At 37.4% G+C, this 22,454-nt stretch overlaps 1 protein-coding gene across 4 annotated transcripts in view; it reads right to left on the bottom strand.

The window, feature by feature from the left end:
* The window catches only part of SNX16 (sorting nexin 16), a 30,163-nt gene extending 7,913 nt beyond the window's left edge, over nt 1–22,250 (bottom strand). The window contains exons 1-6 of one of the 4 annotated variants that reach the window (XM_050333042.1): nt 20,658–21,743; nt 19,636–19,724; nt 17,181–17,644; nt 12,800–12,886; nt 7,767–7,915; nt 2,043–2,112 (exon numbers count right to left, since the gene is read on the bottom strand). In XM_050333042.1, coding sequence (XP_050188999.1) covers nt 2,043–2,112; nt 7,767–7,915; nt 12,800–12,886; nt 17,181–17,552 — 678 coding nt within the window. In that variant the 5' untranslated portion in view covers nt 17,553–17,644; nt 19,636–19,724; nt 20,658–21,743. Of the gene's footprint in view, nt 1–2,042; nt 2,113–7,766; nt 7,916–12,799; nt 12,887–17,180; nt 21,766–22,221 lie in introns of those variants that run through there. The other 3 variants (XM_050333049.1, XM_050333032.1, XM_050333060.1) reach the window with 3 other exon arrangements.
* Nucleotides 22,251–22,454: the final 204 nt, after the last annotated feature.

Raw genomic sequence — 22,454 nt, 5'->3', positions numbered from 1 at the left:
GAGCTCAAAAAGTATGAAATCAAGCAAAGGTTGCAGGAGGCCTGTATGGATGAGCAAGGAACTCCTAACTGACCAGACATATAAAAAGTAAGTGTACTAGGGGTGGAAGCATGGAGAGGTGACCCAGAAAGAACAAAATGTTGTTGTCTGATCTTACAGGAACAGTGTTAAGAAAGTAAAGGACAACCTGGAGCTGAATCTAGCAAAGAAAACAAGAAAGGATTCTACAAATACATAATCAACAAAAGGAAGACGAGGGGAACCATGGACCTGTTGTCTTGATTGGCAAAGACCAGCCTTCAGTAATTCCAGACCTCTGCAGCCAGAGGAAAAGATAAGGAAGGGCAGGACAAATCTACCCTTAGTGGAGAAGGACCAGGTCAGGGAGCACTTAAACAGCTTGAACATGCAAGTCCATAGGGCCTGACAGATTGCACCTGTGGGTGCTAAGAGTGCTGGCTTCTTGTCTACCAGAACTCCAGGTCTCATGATTCAAATACCATAATAAAAGATAATTAATGGACTTGAGCATCTTTCATGTGGTAAAAGGAAGAGAAAGCTGAGAGACTTTAGTCTGGAGAAGACAAGGCTTGGAGTGATCTTATCCATGGGTATAAACACGTGATGGGAGGGACTCAAAAGAGGGAGACAGATACTTTTCAGTGGTGCCCACTGACAGGACAAGAGACAAAGAGCACAAATTAAAACCCAGGAAATCTGAACACCTGAAAACACTTTTTTACTGTGATGGTGATCCAAAACCGGAACAGGTTGCACAGAGAGGTTGTGAAGTCTCCTCTGTAAAATACTGAAAACCTGACTGGACATGGTCCTAGGCAACCTGCAGTAGCTGACCTTACTTGAGCAGCAGGGTTGGCCTAGATGATCTCAAGAGGTCCCTTCCAACTTCAATCACTCTGTAAAGAGGTGGAGTGTCCCTTGGGGGAGCAGAAGTTTAAGAGCTGTCTCTAATAACAGAATACAGCTATTTTAATGGTTTGATTAAATTTTTATGGTGGGAGATTAACACTGAGACTTCATCACAGTAGGCATTATCGAAATTTCAGTGAAGGTGGCACTTAGATTTTTTTAATTATGTGGACAAATAATTACAGTAATTTTTTAAAATTTTCATCAGCTTAAATAGCAATGATGAAAAGTGATTATACAGAAATCAAATATGAGCTTGTGACAAAAAACACGCACATAGTAATGTAACAAGAGCCAAGGCACTCCTACTTACATACAAAACAAACTGGTAAATATAAGTTTAGTTGAAGGAGCATCACTTAACATTCATAATTTCTACGAGACTAACAATGTATGTACAATTCTAAAACACAGTTATTCTGTAAAGCAAGAAAACTAACATCATCTATTCTAGGCAGACTCAATATAGCTCTGCATGCCAATGAAATTTACTTCTAATAAAATAGGCTGCAGCACACAGTATTATTTGTTCAATGTGCTCATATGCATGTTGCAAGGCTGCTGTTTTACAAAGCTACTTGTCACTAATTAATTTGCTGCAAGAATACTGTTTTTGGTGGTCATTACATTCATTACATGGGAAGGTGTCCCTTCCCACGACAGGTGTGTTGGAACTAGATGATCTTTAATACCTTCCAACCCAAACTATTGTATCATTTTATAGCAAGAAGCATTTCACTGCAAAACCTGAAGTCCAAGGCATAAGCATTGTAACAATGTGCTGAATGTAAACTTATAAAATCTCTCCTTATATTCAGTGGTTCCCTTATATAAGCACTTGCAATTGCCTTAAAAAACAAACTTCACCCCCAGCTCATAAAAGACAAAAAGGAAGACGATATATTTTGGGACAGGGATGAAGTACAGCAGTCAAAGACGATCAGCATGCACCATTAACCAGACTGGACCCATTTCATAAAGACAGTATTTTGGGATTTTTGTGAAAGAACAGAAACAGAAGTGTTTCATTCTATACCATGCAACAGATCTTACAATATTCTAATAACAACTGCCTTTTGCATTCTGATTTTATCCTATTGCTTAGCACTTACCCTGCTCTCTTCTAGACTGTCAAAAGGACCCGGAGGATCATCCAGACAAAGAAATTCTCTCACTGCAAGGCTTTACCAAATAAAAGAGAGTGAATTACTGAAGTACAAAACCAGCAATAACAAATATGATCATACAAAGGAAGTATTTCTTTAAGGGACACAAACACCTAGCCTCAAATTTTAACCCCAAGAAGGCGAAATAATATTAACAAAGTATTAAGTCTCAGTTGTATGTGTTGACCAGGAAGAGTATTTAAAATGTAACTTACAAAGATGAGTAAGCAGTTTTAGAACATCATTTTGTGGTTTGATTTTTGTGTGTGTGTGTGTGGCTTCTTGGTTGGGTGTTTTTTTTTGTTTGTTTTTTTTTGTTTGTTTGTTTTTTTTGGTTTTTTTTTGTTTTTTGTTGGTTTTTTTTTTTGTTGGTTTTTGTGTGTGGGGGTTTTTTGTTTGTTTGTTTTAAATTTTAATACAATTTGTTACTACATGACAACTGACAAGTTTATCACTTTGGTATTGAAGATGTATGAAAAATTCCCCTGGTGAAAAATAAATAATATGGATGAAAAAGTTTGCTGTTAATGTCCATATGCAGATCCCTTCAGGTAGTATCATGGGAACTAAGCATCAGTACTGAATCATGTCCACCTGTCTCCACTTTGCTAAGATCATAATCCACTGACATATACACAGTACATATTTTTATACAGATAGTAAATAATTTTTATAAAAAGAATAAGTTATAAAATAATAAGAGACAAAGTTAATGTGTCATGGATATACTACACAGCCATCTCTAGACATACATTTTAAACTAATGCATTCCACTTAGAATTGTGTAACAGCTGTCATCCCCCTCTGTGAATTGTTTTGCAAAAGTCAGAAGAAGGAAGTATGTGTAATCCTGTGGTTTACTACAGAGTATTTCAAGCATCTTGCTCATTCTACCTTCCAAGTTTAGACTACTTCTCAGAGAACTGAAACATTCCCAAACACACCCCTTCATCCACCTTTTTTAAGACTTTCCTGCTTGGTTGTACTCATTCTTCTACAAATAACCTCCAATCAGAACACTGTATTCACAATTAATTAGCAAGTATTAACATGAGCAATGCTTTGCTTGTACTCACTACTTTAAATCCTACTGCAATGAATGCACAGAAATGGAAGATATGAATCTAAATATAATTTCCTGTCTCCTCCTCCCACCTCCTTCATCCCAGGGAAACGTGGGGGCAAAAGGCAGTAATTTTCTGCCTTCCACTCATTCTCTGCATTTGAGGTAGACACAAAGTACAAACACAAGAAAGGAAACTTTCACCCAGCTACTAATCTAATAAAAAAACTTCAGGTGTGGTAAGCAAAATGAGGAGAAATTTCTTCAAACACTAATCATTGATTATAGCATCACTTTTAGTTCTAAAAAGGCTCTTAAGAATATTTATCTAAACTACACTGAATGCTTATTTTGTTGTTTGATTTTTGTAAGTCTGCTTTCACTTATTGCGTATGTGTAGAAACAGGTGGCCAAAGGTTGGTGAGAAATCTTATCTTTGTATCTACTTTTACCTCATCAGCCTTTACACCAAACTGAATTTTTTCCTTCTCTATGATCATTCCTTTCCCTAGTTAAATTTATGTGACAAATGTTTTAATTATCAGTCCGTGATCTGTGCAAGCCATAAGCCTAAAACTGTACTATTAAAACAGTTTCTCTCATGTACTCAAATAAATAAGGAAAAATTCTGCCACCTTAACCAAGATTATCACTGCAATTAGCACAAAAAATGATAACTGGCAGCAATTCATCAGGGAAATGATTAGAAAACATAACTTGAAACCAAATGAAAGTTATTCAGGCATATAAAGTACACTTCAAGGAGAAGAGCAGGGTTGATTTTTTCCCCCTTCTTCAAATAGTTTAATATGTTTGAGTTGACCCTTTTCTGACATGATGCTCAAGTCCATTTTTTTAAATGAAAAGAACAATTCAACTGTTAAGACGCTGCAGGAACTCATATTTGCCCAGTACAGAAGAACTCATTATGTGGAGAAACCACTTTTCCTCAGCATCTTAATCCTTATTCACATGTGCAGCTCAAACATATTTTAAAAGTATTCAGTAATTTTCTTGAGATATTAAAATGTAACATTAACATGGCATAACATATAGTAATGCTTGTAAGGGAAAACCAAAATACCCAGAAAAATAAATGTAAAAAATATCTAACCTACATATATCATCTACTTAGATCAGGTCATACTTTTCTGCTTTCCCTGTGGCTGCTGGCAGAAAATTGTGTCTTTTTCTACAGTTTTCAAAACTACTTGAAATCGAAAGCTGTAGATTCATTATTTTACATAAAGAGGTCAGGAAGCCTAAAGCCACAGGTCACCTAAAACATTGTTTCTTTAGCTAAAATATGCACCTGATGGCATAAACATTTATCTGCAACCGAGCTTGTACTCAGTCTGCTCTGACACTGCTTTCCCCTCCACGTGTTACACCTCTTTCATTTAATAAACAGAAGACTGCCTTAAAAGTATCACAGAAATCTTTTGTGTCACATTTGGCAGAGCTTCCTGTACACGGCTTCTTTCTTCGCTCACGTGCTGGCTGACACCCCTCTCCAGAGAGGCAGCAATGCCAGCATCGGGGCAGCGTGGCACACTGGATCCCTGACTCAAAGCTGACCAAACTTCTTATACAGGGCGGAGGGCAGGAGAGCTGTGTCATCTCTATAAATGACACTTCTGTTCAGCAGGTTAAACTTCTTTCTCCCACTTCATGAGTTATAGGACATTTTCTTGAGCACATTAGACTCTGGGAGAATTTCAATCTGATCTTTCACTAAAACTTTAATACAATGCAAAATATGAGAAGAAATCCATAAAACAGGTGCTAAATTTTCTCCCCTTCACACCATCCTACATTTTATCTTTAAATTACTTTGTGACTCTAGTTTTATCAAAAAATAGGTATAACCAAATGAGGTCTCCTATCCCTGAAGGGCAAAATTCCTACTGTCAGTGCCTCAATGATAATAAAGCACATAAAACACAAAGAGAAATAAAGAGACTTCTCTACAAAGACAAAAGGTTCATTTGTTTTTGGTGTGACCGAAGCATTTTGACTTATTTGCAAAACTGTAGAAGTAAATGGTGAACTTGAAAGGAGAAAGCATGGTCAGATTCTCACCACTGCTCATGTGAGGTGCAAATACTAATTTCCATTAACAGTAACCTTTATTCTGTGATAAGTGGGTACAAATATTAAGATAGATCAAACCTCACTACTTATAATCACCTCCTGAGGAATTCAGACCTTCCATAGGTTATATTAGACTACAACCTGTATCCATAGGATATAAAGTTTCTTAAAAAACTTCATCTCTATGAAGAGTCTTACACAGCCAAGATCAGAATTCCCAATGTCACATTTCAGGCAACTATCTGTTCATTAGCCAGAAACGAAGTGATTCCACAAACATTTCCTTTTTGTATCTTAGGAGCAATGCAGTCTGTAAGTTCTGGTTTGGGTTTTTGCCTTAAATTATGACAGAGTATTTTGTCCAACATGTTCCATTATTATGATATAAACCAGCTAGTTAAAGTACCAAACTAGCTGTAACAACATGAAGCACAAAGCCTTCAGATCCATTCAAGTAGACTAAAAGTCTGTTCTGCCCACTAGTCTGTCTCCAGCAGCATAACACAAGTGACATTTAGGGAATATCAGAGAATAATTCCTTTTTTTTGGCACACCTATAATTAAGTAATTTAGCAATCAGGAAGTTCTTAAACTGCTTGGTTGCATACTTCACCCACATAATTATATTTAATAGCCATTGACACAGAAGTTCACAGGTTGATCTCAATTTCTTTTTGAAACCATTTAAGCTTTGTCTTTGACATCTCGTAACAAAGCTTCACCACTCAGTGTGACATACTGCAAGATGACTATGAATCATCTAAATATTAACATTCTTTACTCACCTTCCCTATCCCCTTTGATGATTTCACATGCCTTGTTTAGCCAGCTCTTACCCAAGACAACAGACTAAAGAGAAAAGAACTCTTCTTGCAGGGAAATTTTCCTGTAACTTCATCTGTTGTTTGCTTTCTCTGTACCTCTAGCAGACACCTCTTTCGAAACTGAATGCTATGTTTTACCACTGGACTATGTGGAAATACAATTGCGATTCCCACAGCAATAATTTTGTTTCCCCTTTTAAGTTCCTCTGACTATTTTAAAGAAAATTTTTGACTATTGCTGAATATTGAACTGATTCAGAAAACCAGTGATATCAGTACCAATAGTTATTTTCCAGGTTGTAAAAAACAGTTTACAAATCTGCATAGATATAGTTGCTGTCATTTTGTACTTCAAGACAAGAAAATTAATATTAGTCACTCAGTGCCTCTTGATTCTTCCATAATAGGTCACGATCTCTTTGTTCATTCCATATTCCAGATAATTTCAAGATGTTCCTGAACATGTGTCGATAACTGTGATCTAGCTTTCCACATGTAATGCTCCTAAATTTCCATCAATCCTTTTCCCCTTGTCTTCTAACCATTCTATACAAGCCTTGTCATAACTATTTGCTTGTTAGATTTCCCTCTACAAAAGACAATAGTGCTTTTTCAAGTATTATTGTTATTGACCTGCTAACCACTTTGTTTGGTTTTTTTATTTTAAGCAGTACCAAAAGTCAGACTTATATATGAATCTCTAGTTTCTAGACTCAGCAGTCAAACACCTTATAAAAATGTGCCAAAAGTAGTAATAGCCCTTCTACTAAAAAGTAAAGTAGATATAAGCATTATATGGTCTCACACTACAGCTTGGTAATTTTACATTTTAGTTCCTTTAAAATTCTTGAGGCAATGCTGTTTGCTTTAGCAAATTTCTTATTCTTTGTTTTGAATGAGGTTTCAGATGATACATCCTCAGACTCATTCCTCACAAAATCTCTGGTACAATAACCTCAACTTTTTTATTTCTGCTGCTGGAAAAAGTTTTTAGAACTAACTGCTCTGCATCTAGCAATCTGCTTACTCAAGTTCTCTTCTGGCCTGTATTAAAATGATTTTACACTTAATTTGCCAGAATTATGCTCTATTCATCTTCCAGCTTTGGAAGAATCTCCCACTTTGTATGAAAAAAGATACTGCTCAAAAAGACTTTGTTGATTAAACATATGTTTTTTAAACTCTTCAGAAATTTTTTTTTGTGGTTTCAATCTACTTACATGTAGCAACCTACAGACTACTCCTATTATCATTGCATCATGTAAGTTAAAAACCTGTATTTTCATTTTAAGAACCGATTCCATAACAGTGTAGGTACTTTCCACTATGAAAGCATAACTTTTAATCCTAGTACAAATTAACAATATATCAATTCCACATTAAGCAGAGAGAAGTAATGTTTTAGGAGTAAATATGGGATTAGTCTAACATTTTAAATATTACAACTTTTAGTAGTTATCCACGTACAATTCAAAATACTGCAATTCTTCTCTTTTGTTTATGTTAAGATAAGATTAATTTAAAAGGACACTAAATAATTCACATAATGACCAAATGCACAAAATGAATGCTAATTAAATCCCTTACCACATTGCTCAAATACACACTGCTAGAGTCTAGGAGTTGGTAAGAGCAGTTTGGAAAATAAAAAAAAAAAACCAAATGCAAAAGCAAAGTTTAATCACGTACCAGTTAGCAATATCTTTATGAGCTACGAGGTTCTGGAGGAATGCTTGCAGTCCCAACTGTCGATCTTCCAAAAAGTCAGGATTATAATTATCCTTGAACCAGCGCTTTGGTGGAAGGGCCAACCGAAAGCCCGGAAACATATCTTTTAGCTGAAATCGAAATCAAAGCCAATTAAAAAAAAAAAAACAAAGCAACAAAACACCAAGAAAAGAGTCTTGTCAAAATACTCATTTTGACACAGAGTGCACTGACTTTACTCAGAATTACAAGACCTTTCTGACTTCCGCTAAGTTCAAGCACAAGGTAAGTCTCAACCATAAGTACAATTCAAATTACAGCATAAATTGTGGACACAGTTATGTCACTTGCTGTGTTGCCTTATTCAATCCAATGACCTCTCAAATTTACAAGATAAAAACGGGAATGAAAACCTTTGCTTTGTTATCACATGGGTAAGCATTTCAGTGGTGTTTCTTCCAAAGTACTCAGGGACAATAAGTACTATCTATCTATCTATCTATCTATCTATCTATCTATCTATCTATCTATCTATCTATCTATCTATCTATCTATCTATCTCCATTACAGATCTACAATTCTGCAACTTGTCTTTTTTGGGGAGCTAGCACACTAAATTACAAAACTTGCCTAAGACACTTACAGTATAAAGTAGCTCTCTGTACACCCAGAATATATTAAAATTTCAATATGCATGTATAGTTCAAACCCCAGTAGTAACATGCAAAATTGTACTGAGTTACTGAAATAGCAATGGGGTATAGCTGACATTAAAAATATCTAGAATTTTTTTAATTCAGAAATTAAATATTCAAGGGAATGGAAGCATGAAACTATATTATAATGGACTTATCCAAAGATGCCAATTATTTTTCTAATATGTTTAACTATCAAAAAAACCACTAACAGTTCCATAAAAAACAATTTTTGAAGCCTTTTCTAAGAAGGGATGCTTGACACAGAAAAATCTTGGAAGACTTACAACCAGCAGGAAAATGCAAACTAATTTTACAAAATCTGATATCCCAACTGCCACAAGAATTGTTTAATCTTTTTTCTAAATACAGGATCAAGACAACTTTCGTCAGAGATGTACTGCATACACCTAATATATTCACATGAATGTTGCAGTGGCAGGGATTTTAGAATCTGCCTTGAAAACAGTTCAGCACTCAGCATTTACGAAGCTGCAGTGTAATTCTTCAGTGGGTGTCCAGATCCTTGCTGAGCAAAATTTAAACCTTTTGACAATAAGTGTTATCTATTTAACTACTCTTTATGGACTCACAGAAAATGTCTAACAGGTAGCTTTTTCAGCAGATTAAGTTTTTACAGATACTGCATTTCACATAGAATCTCTCTACACAGTTTCAAGGAAGAACCACGTTAATGGATCACCTTTACTCATGTAAGTACCATTTCACAGCATAAGAAGGGTACCTTTTAAACATCACAAGTATTGTATATTGAAATATCCCATGATAAATACAAGTTTCTTATGAATAATTTACCATCAAAGCCTTGCTCTTTACTTCTGCATTCAATTATTTAAGTGTATGTTTTCCTCTTACTGAATTTCATCTCGATATTAGATTCCTCTTGATATTTTTAAGTTTATCTTTGGTCATCAGCAGTTCCTTCATCTATTACCAAGTAATCATAAATACCACATATATAAGTATCTTCTACGTTCCATAACAGCTCTTAAGTTGATAAAATACTGAAAAGAACTGAACCCAGAGAATATAACAAAATGAGTTCCTGTGTTAGTTGTACAGAAGACCGCAGATAACCATTGCTGGGAAAGCTTTTCAACCACACAGATTTCTGCTTAATGGTAATTTCACTTGTCTGGTCACACAGATCATGTAATTTATTTCTAAGGAAAGAGTATGCCTACCCACAGATTACTCTTGTGGATGAGGAATATGAGAAAGCCAGCTGCTGTCAGCAGACTAATTTTCAACAGCACGCTCCTGGGGCATTCTTTCTTGAACACTCCTCAGACACAGCAGGAAGGTCAGACAAGTTATTCTGGCCATGATTGCTTCCTTGTATCCAGCACCTTTCCTACTTGTCTCTCTCCAACATCATCATGTGATACATTATGCACCTCACATGAGGCAGTCTTGGGGAAAAGTGGTTAACTTTTTGGTTCTTAAGATTGATCATTTCATTATCTGTTCAACATCTCTACCAGCACAGTAACAAACTTTAGAAAGTTCTTTTCTCATAGTTCTTTGGGATCAAAGTACTTCTCACACTTCTCCAATCCAGTAGGTGCTATAAACAAACAAACCCTAAGCATCTAGCCAAATGTCTGCATTTTAGTCTTTGCTCCTAACCTCTCATTCTAGCATGTTCCAACAACCACTAAGACTAAATTTTTGTTAATAATACGGCAAAAGACACTATTACAGTTTTGCTGTAACATTTACTATTTGCTTTCCATAGTTTGCTGTCAAACAATGGATCTCTTATTTTATTGTCTCTTTCCATTACTTCTGTCTTTAATGATTTATAATACTTTTCTCATTGCTGTTAGCATCCCATGTCAGTCCACTTTGCATCTCAGCCCTTTCATCTTAGTCTTCAGAAGTCTGTACTACCCTCCTTGTACTAACCTTGTATATTTTTTAATTACTTTTGACTTTGAGATCATTATGTGGCCTCTTGTGTAACCATACTTATGTTTCCTTTGCCATCATCTTCTATTTGTCTTCTTTCAGTAGTTATGGAGTTTTCATAACCTTTTCATTGCCTGGAAAGTAGACAACTTTGACATTCAAAGAATTTGTTCCTCACTTGAAATCTGTTCAGGTCTTAACTCGTTGCTGTACTTACTGATTTCATTCATAAAAGGGGAGTTAATGATTTTGAGCTCTTTTACTTCATTTCTATTTTATTAGCTGTTCCCTACTAAAAATATTTCAGAAAATAGTTAAAGTACAAAACACTTTCTAGGATCCTACTGCTATTTTGCCTTCGTTATGTTCTTTAAGAGATCAGGGCAAATAAAGAATGCTATTACTATAAGTTCAGTAACTCCCTTTTTTTTTAGTTAGCTGAGCTGTATTTGTTCATCTACTCCTGATTTTATCTACACATGCCCCCATTGTGACACTGTATCTACTCTCACCTTTTCTCCATTTTTAGCAACTGCTGAAGTCCAACTCTCAGTTCAGTTTGGACTCATGAATAAGTATATACCTGACACATACAAAAAACTTAGTGCTCTTTGTCTTTACCTGGTTTTCCTGAGAGGCCATTCCTGCTATGTTAACCTCTCAAACTGATTCACACAGCAATCACAGTGATTGATTATTCAGTTCAATTGGCATTTAATGCCAAGTTTCTAGTACCATTTCAGGGAATTAATAACTTGCCACCAACCTTGAGAAGGGTGGTGGAGAAAAGGACTTTCAAGATAGTGCATGTGTTTTGCTTATGCTGGATTTCTAGGAGAAAGGGTACAGAAAATCTCAGAAGTTTACATGCATGCCACTGCACATCTATATTTGTCATTAGAGAACAAAGAGCTGCAAGTGTTGCTCTGTGCCTTTTAATGACTGATGCTTGCATACAACCATTTACTCTTTGGTCTGTAAGACACTATGCTTTTTCTAATACAGAAACGCCAGCTCTGGGAACTGAAACATATCATCATTCTGGACATTCTAGAGAATTACAGAAAAATAACATAATAAAACTTTAGATGTATACTGATAGATGAAAAAGCTTCAGACAGTGACCCAAGGAAAAAATAAACATTTTCCTTTTAAACAGAAATCCTCATACCTAGAAATCATGCTAGAAGCCAAACACTTTTGTCAAAGTTTTGATGTCAAAGACTAAGGACTTCACTTGTAAAATCAAAATATTTATTCTAAAATTAATACCTGTGGCATTTTAATTTTTCAAAACACTGATAACCACAATAGCATTCAATGCACTCAATTCTTGACCTATACTGGACACAGTTGATCAAGATACAAACTGCTGTATGATGTGACTTCCAAAATTTGAGTTGAAATACCAAGATCATCATCTCAACAGAAGTCATGCTTTTGTGATTACCAAGACATTCCTTCATTTAGGGCTATCTAAAAAGATGGAAATTTCTTCAAAAAGAAGTCTGTAAACTAATTAACATTCAACAATTTTGTTTCAGACTGCACTTATGTTTTAAAGGTAGCCTAGAAGATAAATAAGCATGTCAAACCAAGAACACAGAGAAATGTGTAAGTTCAAGTTCATGTTCAAAATTTCAGCTCAATTAAGTTCTTAGCAGAACGGGCACATAAATCAAAGCAGATAAGGCATGCAAAAAAATTCCTTACCATTGGTAAAGGAGTGTTATAAAGGTTACAAATTGAAACATGAAAGAACATAATAGCAGAAAATATGTTAAACTGGCAATGGAAGATTATTCTTAGGAGTGAAGAGTGGAAAAAGAAAACTGTAATTCTGTTTTTCTACTTTCGGTTGCCAAGTACAATTTAACAATAATAAAAACTTCTGTTTTTCAGACAAGAATTTTTTGCTTTCAAGTGTTCTTAAAATATTGAGTTGCTGACCCAGAATTCCTAATTATCTCCATCTTTAAAGTTCTCATATAGTATTTAGCAATTAACTTTGAAGACATTGAAAGCAACTGAAGACTGACCAACACATAAAGAGCTTTGTGAAACTTCAGGTTTATCATGAAAAAAGTAGAGTTTGTTAGGTAGAAATGGACTGAATAATTACTGGATCATTCCTGCAAGAGAATACAAGTCCCTAGTTCTATTGCCACGCAGGGGATAAATATTGAAGAGTTAATTTCCTTTACCACATAGACTAAGAACAAATACAAAGTCTGAAGCACATTAAGCTTCAGATGTAGCTGTTACACCTTCTTTATATAAGGTGTAGTGATTTCGGAAGTGACAAAAACGTGAGAGACAAAGAAAATGAGACATGAAAGGAGAGTAAGGCATGACAGCTGAGAATTTAACAGTGTATAAAATTCCCACCTTGTCATTAAGCCTGGAGAAGTCAGTGTATCGTCTGAAAACTACCCAACTTTCCTCTGGACTTCTTTTTACCAGTATTTTGTATACCTGTGTAGAAAGACAGGAATATCACAGTGCATTCTCTGGAAGGTTGAAATTATCCTTTATTTCTTAAGGAAACAAATTCATGGTTAAAAAAAATTCTTAATAGATTAAAAGAAAATCTATTAAAAGAAAATAACTTAATTATCAGTACAAACAGTATAAATTAATTTCAGAATTTAAGAAAGCGAGTTACTGCAATTCCTAAATATATTTAACTATTTTTGTCTCTAAGAAAGGGTCTGTGAAACTGTACCCAAATTTGTTCTCCTGCAAAACACAAGTCTCAGCTATCAAAGAGGTAAAGGAAGTATGTTTTAGGGATCTACTTTAACCTTTGCTAAATTATAGTTTTATTCATTGATTTATTCACTGAAGGCAATCTGTTTTTAAGATGACTGTTAATAATAAGGTACTGTGATATTGTTTTAAAAGGTCTCATCTGACTCACTTCACAAGGAAAAGTGAAGCAGAATAAAATTATATCCTCCTTTGGTTGCATTTGTCTCGAAAATTAGGTTTTGTCTTTCCAGGTAAAATATGATTTCATTCTGATAACTGCATCAGAATGATTATACTGGCACCATATATAGCTGAAGAAATGATCCTTTGAATCAGATTTAGCAACACAATAGCCCAGCAGTACTATACTCCTATTCAAAAGCAAATGGATAAATAAACAAAACAATAATCAAACAAAAAAATAAAACAATTACTTTTTAGGAGGACTAATACTCAAATGCCCGAACACAATGAATCTGACAACATAACTTCAACTAGAAAACATTAAACAGTGTCTACTGTCATAACGTTACTTTCTCCAAGGTAAGGAAAGAAAGGTTCTGCAACTGTACTGGGTTAGTGTTCCCAGTCTACACGTCTCTAGTTTAAAAAAAAAAAAAAAAAAAAACTACACAGAAAAAGATATTAAAATAGTAACCATAAAAAAATCCCTTACAGGCACTTAACCAAGTTCTATTTAAAATCTTATATTTTCTAGTATGAATATCTATATTTTCTAATCTGTTACACAGTAAAATATTTTCCAGTATTTCATGCTTTCACAGCAGGTTTTCTTAGCTGATAAATGTATTTTTCTTGTTGCAGTCGCAACACGATAACCCTTGTGGTTGCCAGCCTCTGTACATGTGCGAGACTGGTTTTAGCAATTTTGTATGCTATAATACATTAAGTAGCAAACAGTTACAGAAACTACAGATAACTACAGTGCAAATTAATAGCAATTTTTCAGCAAGTACTTATCTATGTTTTAAACACAGAATTTCACTTTTAAGTAACATCATCTCTGGAAGTCATGGATTGCGACTGAGGAGAGAGCTATTATCTTTTATAATTCAAGCTGTATGACATGCCTACAAAGAGCATTAAAACGTAATTCTTCTGTCTTGCATTTTATGTATAAAAGCTTGTCCAAATATTTTAGCTTTCCGATCACACTAGAAGTATAAATGGTTTTATTTTCATAAATAAAACAAATAAAGAAAGAAATGTAAAATTGTGAAGACCCTTTGCTAGTACACAGTAAAACACAGAACAAGAAACTTTGGAATATTATTGCAGAAGTATTTGCTAATCAGTATTCTATTACATCCTTTTATTCTACTAAAAGTTCTGTAAAGGCATTGCTTAAAAATTCACACATAAACAAAATTCATTTAGTCTGAGCTTCACTTTAAATGGTTTCCAAGTAAACATTAGGCAAGTTGTTTATTTTTTTTTTTTTAAAGTCTTCACAAATTATGGTCAACTGAAGTGTAATAAGGAGTGCAATCAGCTTGTGATTAATGGTTCCCAAAGACACAGTCAATCCAAACCAAACATGTTTGGTTTTCCCCCATAAGTTGAAAATAAATTTTTTTTTGTTTAGTTTTTATTTTAAAGATTACTAATCAATAAACCAGAACTAGAGTATTAAAAAACCCAGCTCTTAACTCCTTCATGTAAGATCTTGGAAAAAATTACAAATTAATTCAACAAATTTAGTTAATTCCAATCAATCATGAATTGCCTTATTCCACAAATATAAAATATTCCATGAAAATATGCCAATATTTAGTAGCAATCTCTGGCCAGTTCAGCATCTCATTATCATTTCTACTTGGCTTAAAAGAAAGAAAAAAAGTGCTAATTGAACATTCCAGGACTGGTAATCCACTTGAGACCAACTGCTTACAAAGAGATGTTTTTCAGCCTAGGTTTTCTGTCACATAAGCTTCAGCAGCCACGCACTCCAACATGCACTAACACCTAACTGTTGACGTTAGGACATCATCCAGCTTAGGTAGTTCAGATTCATATTTTTGGCAACAATGAGATGCTACCAACAGTGAAAAAACAAACTTAGCAATTAAGTCTCTTCTCATTTACAGGTGATCTCAATTTAACTTCCACTGTCTTCCATCCTATTGATTTAGCACTGCAGAAGCAAACCAAATTTTTAGGACTAATTACTTGCTGGCCTTAATGCACAATAGCAAGCTTATTTTCAACATCCCACTGAAAACAAACAGTTAATTACGTGTTTTCAGAAACAAACACAGCAGTAGAAGCGAATTCAGGAAGGGCAAAAACGCATTCAAGCATTTTAATCACTGAAGAGTGTTTCACTTGTACTGTCAACTGGCCTTATGTATAAAAAAAAAGAGTCATTGTAACTACAGCTGAAGGAGACCTTACATGCACACTGGAATATGCCTTGGCATATTTTTGACATATTCCTTCTTCAAGGAAGAGATGGAGGTGTTGGAGTGCGTCCAGAGAAGGACAATGGAGCTGGTGAAGGGGCTGGAGCACAAGTCCTATAGGCAGCAGATGAGGGAGCTGGGGGTGTTTAACCTGGAGAAAAGGAGGCTCAGGGGAGACCTTATTGCTCTCTACAACTCCCTGAAAGGAGGACATAGCCAGGTGGGATTTGGCCTCTTCTCCCAGGTAATGAGTGACAGGAGGAGTGAACACAGCCTCTTGCTGCGCCAGGGAGGTTCAGGCTAGACATCAGGTTAGGAATTCCTTCACAGAAAAGGCTGTTAAACTTTGGAATGGACTGCCCAGAGAGGTGGAAGTCATCCGGAAGTGTTCAAGAAACTACTGCACATGGCACTTAGGGCCATGGTCTAATTGTCAATTGTCTAATTGCAGTGATCAAAGGTTGGACCCGATCCTGGAGGTCTTTTCCAACCTAAATGATTCTGTGATATTTTCAGTCTAATCTTTGTCCATATAACAATATTAATAATTGCTTTAGTTTTAAAGGTTATTTTTTAAAAGGAATTTTTTAATCTACACGTGAAAAAAAATTCTGCTCTTCTCCTATGCTACCATGCATGAACATGTTAGAAATGAAAAATTTTAGGAAAAGACAGGCTATCATTCTCAAATACTGAAAAAGAAGCATTATTTAATATATTGCAAAAAGAACTTGACGTCATTAGTATTTTAACTGCAATAAAGGCATTAGATTCCACACTAATATAAAAGAAAAGAGGAAGGAAAAGAATTTTGTCTATTTCTGATTAATGTTGGTCATCTGAAGTAATTAATAATCACTAACAAACAGCTTGCATCAGTCCCACAAGCATTACTGAATTATCTCAAAGAAATGTTTCAGCCACATGTACAAAAACAAATGTAGAAATGCGTTGATATTTATGGCATGTAAAAAAAAAAATGAACTGCCAGCTACAGTACACTTTGAGAAAAATAAATACAAACCAGTTAAGCTGGTGTTCTGGCATGAGATATGGCATAAGTGACTTCTCACTCTGATGTTTGCAGAACAGACTTCCCCTTACTAGAGACTGAACTCAGCAGGGCAAGAAGTTGAAACCTACGTGTTTGCACTTCAATACAAATACTTGAAGCTACTAATAACTGTAAAAGGAAAATATCAGGGTTTCTTATAATTCGTTTCAAACAAAAACCTACATTTGATTTCAGATGTTTAGCTACTTAGAACTCCTACAAGTTCAATTTCACAAGGAATTGTATCTCTGCAAGGAATTCCTGACTTTTCCAGCAGAAATTGATACCTAAAGTAGAATGAATTCCTACTATTCCACATATACACAATTACAGGAAAGACTGCTTCCAAGTTCTAGTTTTTCCACCTGTGTAACGGGAATGATACTTTCCTGTCAGGTAGTACTTTGAAGCTAAGTTGTTAAACTAGTAAAGCACTCCAACATCCCCGAACTGCAGGATTAATTACTAAAAAAGAATGCAAAGCACATTCAATTGTTATCTTAGAGTTACAGGATGAACTATACTATCCCCAAAAACTTACAGTGAATTTTGCCCTTTCCTCCATCACCTCATAGCCCAGTATAGTAGGCGTGGACGGTCGATCTTCCCAGCTCCTGGAATCTGTATTCTGCTCTATTTCTTCCACAGGCTGAGTACAATATTCTATGGATGGATCCAGACCTGTAAATTTAGTCCTAACAAGTGGACTGCTACATGCAGATGACGTAGAACCAATCTGGTCAGGCACGCTCATCTTTTTAAAACTACCAATTGTACAGTCCTCCAGCTGTCCTTTGGAGGAGCTCGAACTTGTCGAGATGCTCCCAAAAGAAGAACTTCTTTGGTTTCTGTTTGTAAAGCTGGATGATGAACTTCCAATAGGAATAGGAACAGGAACATATGGTGTTGCCATTCTTCACGAAGAAACCCCTCAGTTTTCGGTCCAGGACTTTAAGCTTCATTCAGTGTATAAGCCATGTTTCCTCTTCTTTTCAGGAACAGTACCTGCAGTGAAAGGCAGAAAATACTGCTGTCATTTCTAAGTCAAAGCAAGAGTAAAATACTGATTTGGAAAAAAATCTGCATGAGTTTTGAGGTGGTATATAGCAGTATTGATGGCTAAACATTTTCACAAGGACTTAGGTTTCATATAAAATGCTGTTTTTAGATTGTATTCTACCATTTGACAGAGAGCTTTACCGCTCTTTCACAACTGTTAAAATTAAAATGACTAAAAGTTAAAGCAAGATTACAAAGAGAAAAATATTTTTGTCCTTCGTGATTTAAGTACTATTTTGTTTCATCCAAAGTGTCAGCAATTTTGTGGCATAGAAAAAGCTGAAGTAGCTGTAGAGAGTGTTTAACAGCACAAGAGGTTTTCTCAGAATTGCTTCTGTAAGACATCCGGAGCAGACTATATGAGCCAAACACACATGCAACAATATACATGACATGAATCAAAAAGACATGACAGTAAACAAATTAGGTGAAAAATATATTTGCACATTGCACATTCACTGAAGTATAATGGATCTGTTTTCAATGTTTTTCAAAACAACTCTGTTGCATATAATGCTGCAGGTATCTGTCACAATGTTAAATGGGCATATTTTCTGGAGTCTGAATTGCAGCAATTAAGTTTTACAAGCATGCACATCAGAAGCAGGGTTTTAACAGCAGCCAGTTTTCCATTCCAGCAGATTAAAATGGAAAAAAAATAGGCAAAAAAGATAAATACATTGCTTAATATTTTTTCTTCAACAAAACCATTACAAACCAATCATTTGTGTGCATGTGTGTACATTTCTTAAAAAAAGCAAAATAAAATTAAGACAGCAGTATCAAACTGCCAAAAAACTTCTTATTTTAGCAAAGTACCCAAAGAAGAACTCTTTTAAGACACAAATTAAATGTCACCTTTTTGGACTAACAGGATTTGAGACATCACCCAGGTGTATATCAATCAACTATGATGCCACAGGAGGCTGTGGAATGGGAAATGGTCAACCTGACTCACATCATATTATCAATCATCTACTGCAGCAAAAACCAAATGAGTTTGCTAATTGTGAGGGTAAAGTGATGCATTTATTCTCTTGCTCTAAATAAATCTTAAAGAACATGAATAAGGAAATAAATTTTAAATGAACCAGCATCAGCAAGACTGAAAAATGCTCTTGAACAAATTCCTTGAGTGAAGGAAAAACCAAACTCAGTTATCCTTTTAGTTGTATCACGAAGTCCTCACAGACTCTGTCAGAAAGCTCAGGTAACTTCATCAGCAAGAACAATTTCAAACTGGCAGTGATTCCTCAGGAAAACCTCCACTGTGGATAAGGCTGGACACTCAGCAGCATCTGAGGGAGATGGAACGTCAGTATCATAAACTCCTGCTGATTGACTTTGCTGGTCAGGCACAGGCTTTGGACTATCCAGCAGCTTCTGTTGCAGCACAGTCCTGTGCTTGCTTGTGTGACTGACGCCACGTGTCAGGAAGCTGACCTGCTCCAGCCTCCTCAGTATGAGAGAAAACAAGTCACACCTGCACCCGAGACAAGATGTTCTCCTGGAGCTCCACCAAGATCTAAATTCCCTTTTCCACCTGTATCTCAGTAAGCAAATCTCTTTTCTGCCCTGAACAGTAAGCTTTGCAATAAGTTTTCTTTATACAAATAGAAACATCAAGGTATGAGGTACTGTCTGGTAAATTTTCTCAAGCAGTATTCTCTAAATAAATAAATAAATAAATATCTAAATGAAACACTGAGAAAGGTTTTCACTTGCTACTTCAGTGACTCTTCCATGTTACCAGCATAAGGAATTGAGAACACACCTTAAAGAATGTCCAACACAGCTACGTTACTAGGTGGCGTGATATTAAATCCCTATAAACAGAAGAACCCAAGTCCAGATTGTAAGAAATCAAAGAATTTGTAAGTAAAAAGTGATTATCTTGTGCTGCATGACTACAAACCAGCAGAGGAAAGCAAGCTCACATCTCAGTTCACTTAGGAAGCTCACTGCTGAAGTTCACTTAGGAGTCTGTGGAATTTTGAGAAGAATAAAACACTTGTGCTTTTCAGCACTTCATGAAAAGAAAAATAAACAAACAAACACTTCCAAAACTCTGTACAGACATTTTCATCAGTTACAACATTTGTGAACAGTTTCCTAGAACAACTTTTTTCTTTAAAGTGAGATGCATTTCTAAACAGCTGTACCTAATATTGGCATGCAACATAACACAGATCAACCTGAGGATAAAGTACTCGGTGTTAAGAAGCCAACACCTACACTGTACGTGCTTCAGCAGCTTTCATATCAGACTAGCTGTAATTTGGTAACACTGCCTGAATGTTTATTAGCAGCTGGACTGCACTAAGGCTGCTCCCAGGGTATGATTTCTAGTTTAATTTCTCTGGTACTCTGCAAGGCCACCCCAAATCACAAGCCAGCACACATCACATGGTGATGATGACTCTGTTTTCTTCTAAAGGACATTCTTGACCCAATCTGACACAGTAACACACCCACAGATAAATAAAAGGGGTTGCTACTACCCATGTCACAGAAAAGTAGTATCTGAGCAACAGAAATGGCAGGTCTAATGAGCAAAGGGTACACCATGTCACTTAATTTGATTTTTTTTTTCAAAAGCAAAGAAAAAAACCCCACCACCCGAAAAAGAAACATACAAAAATACTATATTAGAACTTAAAAGACTCAAATATACACATATAAGTATGTAAATCGATATTAAACTGCAGAAGCATCCCAATTTCCAAATATGTAAAATATTTACATTCTATGAATTACAACAGTGTTTAAAATCACATTAATTTGCACTTTATGAAGGCTGAACATTAGAAAAACAAACAATGCTCAAACGAGGGTTACAATCTTAGGAATCAATCCTTTTGTATGAATATAGTTTACTGCAAATTCATGCAGTAAGAGGAAAAGCAAATAATTTCATTTCAAAAACCCTTTTACACAAACCACATCGCTCCTTGCTTACGTTTGTGCAAAAAGGAGGAGGGAAGATTTAGCTGCACACTCTGCTACTCCCCAAGCTTCACCGTAGACTGGTCTCACGTGTCACTGCACAGAACCAGTAGAATCATTGCACCACACCAACTTTCAGAGCAAACAGATCGCTCACGACACCCCTGAGAAAACCTAGAGACTGCACTTTCTTGTCTGGATATTCACTCTACTTTTGCAGGAAATTGGCTTCTTGTTTGGAAGCTGTATTTGGTTTAGCTTGATTCCCAACTCTAAGTTAAGAACAAAACAGAAGGAAGAGGACATTTGCTGGAAGCACTGGACTGCTAGATCTGAAACAGGATAGGACAGTCCCGGGAACCAAGCCGTCACATGCTACAGAGCAGCATGACACCAGCTTATCCCGGTGTTTACAGCAGCCACCTTCCTTTCTGCGGGTGAAGCAAATAGGCTGTAATAAAACCACTTAAAAAGGGTTCGCCTCCAGCTTGCAGCTATCGCAATTCCAAACCCTCTTAAGCTAATGGTTTGTACGTTCAGTGAGAAACACGTAAGCCACACGATTCAAGGATAATAGATTGGGAACAAAGCAATCCTTACTTAACAATTATAATTGGATTTAGAAGACTTTTAGCTATACAATACTATTTGTGATCTGGTTAGATATATTACGCCTCTGTTTGGAGAACATAGACAAGCCGGCCTCTGATGTTTACTGTTTAAGTACTACTGCGGAATGTCCACTGAAGAACAAGTGGAACATTTAGAGAAACAACTTTCTGGGCTAGGTTTAATGTTTGGTTTTTTTTTAATAATAATAATAATAATTTTGTGCCGCGTTCAGCCAAGTTACCTGACAACATATTTCACCTGGTTATGAATTAGAAACTGCGGGGGATATTTATCACACCTCGTGCATACACACACACAGAGGGGCAATTCCTGTTTCAAAGAGTCTGTGATGGAACTAGAAGCCACTGAAGGTACCCTGCCCCCAGAACCTGCACATCAGGATGCGCTGCCTCGGCCGTGACGGGACGGTTCTGAAAAGGGAGAACCACCCCAGCCCCGCCGGTACCGCCCGGGGTAACCCGGTCCGGCCGGCCCGGCCCAGGGGCCGCGCTCGGGCAGCGCCGCCGCCGCTTTACGTAACTCCCGGGGCGGCCGCCGAGCCCGCGGTACCGCCGGGGCCCGCGAAACCCGCGTCCCTTCGCACGGGGCTCGGGGATCGGCCGGTCCCAGCGCGGCGCAGGAGGAACCACCCCGAGGTGCGGCTGGTGAAGCGCCGCTCCTCACCCCCGCCCCGCCCCGGGCAATGGTGGGGGCCGTCCCCGCCGTCCCGCCCGAGCGCAGCCAGACCCGGCGGTGCCACCGCCCGCGGCCGCCTCCGCACAGGTGCGCGGGAGCTGCGCCACCGCCGCGGCGCGGGGGCGGCGAGAGCCGTCCTTGCCCGGCGTGGGACGGGCGGCGGCGAGGATCGGTTCGGTTCCGCTCCGCTCGCCCGGCCGCTCCCGCTCCCCCCATTCCCGGTGCCGGCGCCTCCCACCCCGCCGGTCCCGGCGCGCGCCCCCGCTCACCTGCTCCCGCCGCCGCGCGCTCGCCGCGCCTGCCGCCGCGCCGGCCGCCGCCCCGCCCCGCGCGGGGGCGGAGCTGCGGGGCAGGAGGGCGGGGCCACGAGCGGCGTGTCCCGGCGCGCGGTGCATTGTGGGCGTTGTAGTGCCCCGGCTGGCGCTGCGGCTCCCGCGGGGCGGGGCGCCCCCTGTGGGCAACGAGGAGCGGGAGGGAAGGGAAGGGAAGGATTCGCTTTCCC

This window comes from Myiozetetes cayanensis, unplaced genomic scaffold (genome assembly GCF_022539395.1).
Source record: "Myiozetetes cayanensis isolate MyiCay16 unplaced genomic scaffold, myiCay2020 scf1, whole genome shotgun sequence".
Taxonomy (NCBI): domain Eukaryota; kingdom Metazoa; phylum Chordata; class Aves; order Passeriformes; family Tyrannidae; genus Myiozetetes; species Myiozetetes cayanensis.
Note: the sequence above shows the minus strand (reverse complement) of the source record. Positions and strands in the feature narration are given on the sequence as shown.